Source organism: Microtus oregoni, unplaced genomic scaffold (genome assembly GCF_018167655.1).
Source record: "Microtus oregoni isolate MIOR12 unplaced genomic scaffold, Mior012 000046F_ref0000063, whole genome shotgun sequence".
Lineage (NCBI taxonomy): Eukaryota > Metazoa > Chordata > Mammalia > Rodentia > Cricetidae > Microtus > Microtus oregoni.
This window is the reverse complement of record NW_024543220.1, coordinates 5,934,170-5,941,501: the sequence shown is the minus strand read 5'-3', so window position 1 is coordinate 5,941,501 and position 7,332 is coordinate 5,934,170. Positions and strand designations below refer to the sequence as shown.

The 7,332-nt window shown below is 33.0% G+C and overlaps 1 protein-coding gene across 1 annotated transcript; it reads right to left on the bottom strand.

The window, feature by feature from the left end:
- Positions 1-4,165: 4,165 nt before the first annotated feature.
- On the bottom strand, positions 4,166-5,332 carry LOC121435682 (TATA box-binding protein-associated factor RNA polymerase I subunit B-like). Its single transcript, XM_041635149.1, has 2 exons — positions 5,295-5,332; positions 4,166-4,851 (listed from the first exon to the last, which is right to left on the bottom strand). Exons 1-2 carry the CDS (start codon positions 5,330-5,332, stop codon positions 4,326-4,328), a joined length of 564 nt encoding a protein of 187 aa, XP_041491083.1. The 3' UTR covers positions 4,166-4,325.
- Between the last annotated feature and the right edge of the window lie 2,000 nt (positions 5,333-7,332).

The window sequence follows — 7,332 nt, the reverse complement described above, 5'->3', positions numbered from 1 at the left end:
ATAGGAATGATGGTTTTCAAAAGACAAGTTGAATGTTTCTTGAGAGGAAATGAAGTGTGTGGCAGAAATATGGTGTAGAATTATAGCAGGATAATCTGTGTTTTCTTTATAATATTTCCAGATACTTAGGGAAAAGAGAAAATTATTTACCTGTAATGTTTAATAATTTAATAAAATGAATTTTTCAAATTTTAACATGGAAGAGACTTTTGCAGCCTGAAAATCCCAAGAAGTTAACAAAAGCCATTGTAAGAATACCCTTTAAGATGTGTTTTCTGATGCTGATACTGGAGGATTGTGGACTTGAAGTGGGGTCCTTATTTTGGCAGTTTAACTCAAGTGATAAAAAGAAACTCTCAGGAGATTGAACTTTCATTGTTAATTTAAAAAAAATATTGCTTAATTTTAATACAAGTATTTTGTATGACAATATTGTTCATTTTAATTGAATTTTTACTCAATAGAGACATAATTAATTACAGTGAATGTGTATGGGGTACAGAGAACGGGGCAGAGGAACTTAGAACAGGATGCTCTAGTAAATGTGACTGACAGGGCAGTATTGTATGTCTGTAACAGAGACAGGCCTAATGGCAGATGCTCAAATGGAAGGTGAATTAAACTTGAGGGATGATTGCCATACTGGTATCTCTTGATGTAGAAATTATGAGCATTTGCATTGTGGAAAGAAGAGAAGAAGGAAGGTGGGGGAGAGAGAAATTATTTACTAAGATGTATCAATATTCCTTATAATAAGTTTGATTAAAAATTTGACTGATTTCCAAACAACACTATAAAGAAACTATTCAGAAAAAAAATCTAATTTGAATGGTGCCTTGCTTCATTGCTCCCTTAAAGAAACCAGGTTATATATTTAATATTGAGTGGTAATGAGAATTCATGATTGTTTATTATAGTTAAAAAATAAAAAAGTAGTAAATCGAAGTTGTAGCCATCAGAGTAATGATGAGTAACTCTCTGCCATGTGGCTCACGTGAAATAAAGACAGAAGGGTCTGGAAACTACATGAGTTTAATTAAATGTGTGATTTCATTAAAAACTGAACTAAGAAGATGAAGTAAGACAAATACTGTACTTATAAACAAAAGGTACGTGCCACACTATAAAGTAAATCTTTGTTCCAGATAACAGGAACATTGAAGATTTAAAGTATTACTAGACCATTTTTGTCTTTTTCATTCCACTTGAAAGGGTAATGGGATTCTTTTTATTAGAGTTTTTGTTTATTTATCATTTTGTGTGTTGGGTGTTCTGTCTCCATGTATGTCTGTACACCATATACTTGTAGTGAATGCAGACGTCAGCAAAGGGTGTTGATTCCCCAGGACTAGAGTTACAGATGCTTGTTAGCAGCTCTTTGGGAATTGAAATAAAAAACTGGTCCTCTTGAGGGGCAGGCAGTACTTTTATCTTCTCAGTAATCTCACTAATCTAATAAAGATTTACTTTATGATATTTTCCCACATATCTATTGTCCTACAGTACTCAGATCTCCCTATCCACCCTCCTTTCCCCTTATCTAAATTCCATTATCGCCTTTCTTCTCCCAAAGAGGCTACACTCTATTTTCATGTTAACACACACACACACACACACACACACACACACACACAATTTTTAAGAAAAACATTGGAATTTGCTTTACCTAGCCTAGCTTATTTGCTTAACGTGTTCTTCATGTATATTCATTGTCATGCAAGAGATAAATTCCTTTTCTATAGAACTATATAAAATTCTATTGATAATAAAAAATGTGATGCCTACTTTCTTTTTTCTGTTGATAGACAGCTAAGTTGTTTCCACAACTTGGTTATTGTAGAGTGTACTACATATAGAGATGTTCAGGAGTCTCTGTGTTTGTGCTTACTTAAATGTCCTGTAGCAATAAAAATATATCATAAGATAGTTCTATTTTTATTTTTTTTGAAAACCATCAATTACTATTTTCTATGAGAACTTCACTAATTTCATTCACAAAGTGATGCTTAAGGACTCCTCTTTCCTCAGGTCCTCATCAATATTTGTTGTTACATTTTGTCTTATTGATCACTTTTGTGACTAGGATGAAATGGAACCTTATCTTTGTTTCAAATTGCATTGTCTTAATAGATAGGGGTCTTCATTTTTGCATGTATTAATGGGTCATTTCCGTTGATTCTTTTGAGACCTGTATTCAATTCATTTTTCTATTATTAATTGGATTATTTTTGCATTCAATTTTTGAGTTACCAATATATTCCAGAATATCATTCTCTTTGAAGTGTATAGTCAGCAAAGTTTTATTCCTTTAGTGAGATCTTCCTCTTCACTCTTGTGTTTCCTGGGTTGTGCAGAGGCTTTTCTGTGTCCTGATCCCTTTTGTCAATACTTGCTCTTAAACTCTGCTGAGCTCTTGGAGTCCTTTTCAGCATGCGCACAACAGTGCCTTTATCTTAAAGTGTTTTCCTCCAGCTGTTTTACTGTTTTAATCTACATTAAGGCCATCAATCCATTTAGAGCTTGGTTTTGAACAGCATGAGAGACAGAGTTCTAGTTCATTCTTCTTGATATTAGTTTCCAATTTTCCTAGGAGCAGATGTTGACAGGGCTCTCTTCTCCAAAGTATGCTTTGATATCTTTGCAAAGAAAAATGGGTGACCGCATCACTATGGATACATTCAAAATTCTGTCCCCATCCCACTGGTTTGTGTTTTTTGCCAATAACTTGCTGTTTTTTAAAGCTGACACCTTTTCTGTGGAATCTGAAGCAAAATATTGAAATAACAAAAGCATATCTCATTTTGCTTGGAACATTTTGGCTACCTGGGAACTTTTGTGTTTCAACATGCAGTTTATTATACTTTTTTCTGTTTCTGTGATAAACATGGAAAATCTTTCAATCATCTAGTGTCTTTAGTATTTTGTTGCAGAATTTTGAAGTATTTGTGTAGATGTCTTTTACTTCATTGCTTCAGTTTACTCCCAGATTTTTAAAGCTTTGTTGAATTGGATTTTTCCCTGAACATTTTCTCTGCATATCTGTTATTTATAGTACTCAAGATGCTAATTTGTATGTTTTAAGTTTTTGGATTTTACTATGCTGCTAAAAGTGAAAGTCAGATCTCAATTTTCTAGATAAGTCTTTAAAGACTTAAGTATTTGATCACATTTTCTGAAAGTCAGAATAATTTGCCTTCTCCCCTTACACACACACACACACACACACACACACACATATATATAATTTAATATTGTAATATTGCTAATAAGAAGTCAAACACTTTATTGAATAAAGACAATGCTGATATTATGTCACTCCTTATTTAAAGAAATTCTCTGAGCTATTTTTAACATTTAGGATATTATTGGGTATATTCATTACATGTTGCCTTCACTATGATGTGACATATTTCTTTTAGTTTGTTTGCATTTATTTTTATAAATAAACATTGTTGAACTATTTAAACATCTTTCTTGTTTATGATCATATGTTTTGTGTCTTTTGTTTGCTTTATTTTTATGCTTTTTGCTTGCAATATCTAGTTTATATTATCCCATCAGGTTGATACAAGTGCTTTACTATAGTATTAATGTATTTAAATCAGCTACTGTTCTTGAATGATGTCAATTAGTAATGCACATATATCCATAAGTGTATTTTGTTAGCATTAATATTTAAGTATACAATATTTTGTGTTCATAGATTTTGGAAAAATGTCTCTGTACATCTCTTATATTTTACTATGTTTTTGCCTTTCCTCTTATGAGTTTTTAAAGCATACGATTTACTATGTATGCAGGGCCATTTTTCCTATTTGTGATAATGTATATCTTCCATCCTATGACTTGTCTTTACAGATCAGACACGTGTTTGAAATGTTAACCTGGCTTCGATGCTTAGAGGATTAGCATTGATAGAACTGGAAGTAGGAACACTAGACATCTGAATTTAGTTAGAAAAATGGAACAAAGAATAATGATATAAAAAGGCAATCAATGGAAATTACACATTATTGTGTAATTTAGGATATATGAGAAAATGCATGAAGATTTGCACTAGATTTCTCTATGGCAAAATGAATAAAATTATTCAGTCCATACAATTTATTTTGAAAACAAGGGAGAAGTAGTTTACTTTTTTTTTTTTGTCATTTACACAATTTTTTACTTTCCTGAAAAAAAACATTTATGAAAATAATTCAAAGTTCACATATTTTACAATGCATATAAAGATATATATCAACATGTATGTGTATAGAATAATGTGTTTCCCACAATTCCCTAAGATCCGATGTTATCCTATAGAGCACACCCTTCTCTGGTTCTCAGTGTCTTCTTACTTTTTTGGGTCTTGACCTCCTTTTTGATTCATTGTATTTTTTTTCAAAAAGTTTCTTTTCAATTAAGCTCACTTCTTCATGGAGAACAGAAGTCTTTATTCTTAGTAAGAACGAGAAGATGTTTAGTATAAACTGGTAACTCAGAGAAAAGTTTGACTCTTCATAGGTTGTCACATGTTTACAGTAGCTTTTGCAGAATTTCTGGGTACTGAGCCAATACAGTGAGTTCTTGGTTATCAAGGACTGGCCTTTCGTTATCAGGAGTCCCTGGAGGCTATGTCCATGGAAACAAGGGCTATAGGTGTCTCCTTCAGTCCAGCTGAACTGAAAACTTGAAGGGGCCTTCTTTTCCACCACAGGTGTTGTGCCGAGCAGGGCACTGAATTGCTTCTGAAGATTCTTCACCATTTCTCTTCTCTTATAAGCGACTGCCTTGTCGATGTGCGAACGGTAGATCGGTCTTTTGGTTTTCCAATAATATTTGGCCCTTGCTTCTTCCCATTGTCCTTTGCTGGAGAGGTTGTGGAGTAAAGGGTACACTCACCCATTGCTGGTGGGAATGCAAACTTGTGCAACCACTCTGGAAAGCAGTGTTTCGGTTTCTCAGGAAATTCGGGATCAACCTACCCCTGGATCCAGCAATACCACTCTTGGGAATATAACCAAGAGAGGCCCTATCATACAACAAAAGTATATGCTCAACTATGTTCATGGCAGCATTGTTTGTAATAGCCAGAACCTGGAAACAACCTAGATGCCCTTCAACGGAAGAATGGATGAAGAAAGTATGGAATATATACATATTAGAGTATTACTCAGCAGTAAAAAACAAGGACTTCTTGAATTTTGCATACAAATGGATGGAAATAGAAAACACTATCCTGAGTGAGTCTTGGCCTGACTATGAAGACATCTATAAAAACATGATTGAAGTCGCCATATTTTTAGATTTACCTCGTTTTCCAGACATAACTGAAGATTGCTACCTTCATCCCAACATCTTGTGCATGAAATATTTACTGGAGTTCAATCTCCCTGACGAAATGCACAGTTTGACCTGCCAAGTGGTAAAGATGACTGGAATCGGAGAAGTGGACTTCCTGACATTTGATCCTATAGCTAAAAAGAAAAGGACAGTTAAATACGATGTGCAGGCTGTGGCTGTCATTGTGGTAGTGTTAAAACTACTCTTTTTGCTGGATGACAAATTAGAATGGTCTTACTCTGGGCTTGCTGAAACATATAATGAAGAACACAAAGAAGATAAACCGCAGTTTGATTTCAGAAAATGGTACCAAGTTATGAAGAAAACCTTTGATGAGAAGTAGTTTACTTTAATTCTACTTTCTGTTTAGTTGCTGTGTGGAAAGCTAACTTATCTTTTATTGCTAAGTATTTATTGTTCACCTTTGTAGTCAGCATTGTATCTGATATGGTATGATTTAGGCATGTTCCAAGGTTGGTTATCTCTTCTGAGTTTAAACCTCCAGTCATTAAAATATTATTTTATTGATAAATAATCTTGTGCCTGCTTCTCACTTCCAAGTGTTGTGCCAAGAGAAGTATATATTGTGTCAATGAAACACTGTGCCCTACTAAAATAAGAGTCTAGATTTACTCAGTGGGTGACAGATTTCTGCAATTTGACTATTTTTCCACTTATATATTTGGGGTCTAGCTAAGGCCAATCTAATTCTGTGTTCATACCCTTTATTTGTTAATCACCTTGACATAAAACTGACTTAATACTTAGTCTTTTATAGGGTTATTCTAGTCCAGCAGAGTATTCTAAACTAATATACTGCAAACTCTATTTGACTAATATTATCAAATACAAGTATTTACCTGAAATTAATGCTTTGAAATTTGGAATATGTTAATAATGAAGAAGCAAATTCTAACTTTTGTTCTATAGTAACCCACTTTGAATAGGACTCATAGGTTAAAACAAAAAAAAATTAAAATCTGTCCCAATGTTTCCTTTCCACATGCCTCTGTATCACCATAAATAGCACTAGCTACATTCAATTAACCTCTAAACACCTGATATACCAGGAATTGTGGAATAAGCATTATGATGTGACTTGAATTAGCTGCCTATATTTTAAAATATTGGTCAGTAACCAACTGGTTTATGCCTCCATGGGGAAGCTATGTCTTTCTTTTTGGGCATTTCTTAGTTGTTCATGGGTCTTTGTGAAGGTTTAAGGTTGAAAGTATACATATATGTATATAGGCACTATTATACAGACTGAGCAGATGGTACTTTATATCACAGGAATATATATCTTTATATATATATATATATATATATATATATATATATATATATAAACTATACTAGAGGAAAGTCCCTATGCTCAGAAGTAGTCAACCAACACAAACTGGACTTCACATGATATTTTTACAGATAAATTGAAGAACATATAATTAGATAGGTAGAGAGCTAGAAGGGCATCTTAGACGAGTTCAGAAAAAAGAAACAATAAGATTAAAGTATATTTCATGAATTTCCCAAAGACAAAAATAAAAACGATGTCTTAAAATTTACAAAAATGCCAAAGTCAAATAATTGCAAATATATGAAAGATTATATATAAATAAAATAAATGACAGCAAATGTGAAAAATTTCTACTTAATTCTAAGAAATCTAGTATGTATAACACAATTTGTATATATACTTTTATTGACAATTTAACATTAAAAGAAAGAAGAAAACAAATAAATATCCAGCTGAATTGTCCTAAGTTTTAATGGAGTGCTTTTGATGAATGTTCGCCTTTAAAACTTTAAAACATCATCTACTCAACTTTTGAACATAAATAAATGTTGATCTCAAGCCTACAGTCAGTGAAGTAAAGGAAATCAACGTCTTGTCAGAGTCGTAAATTATGGCAAACACAGTGAAATAATAGTGCCCTTATATGTTTCTGTAATGATTCCTGGAGACAACACAAAACCCTCAAAGAAATGGATGCTGTTAGAAGAGTT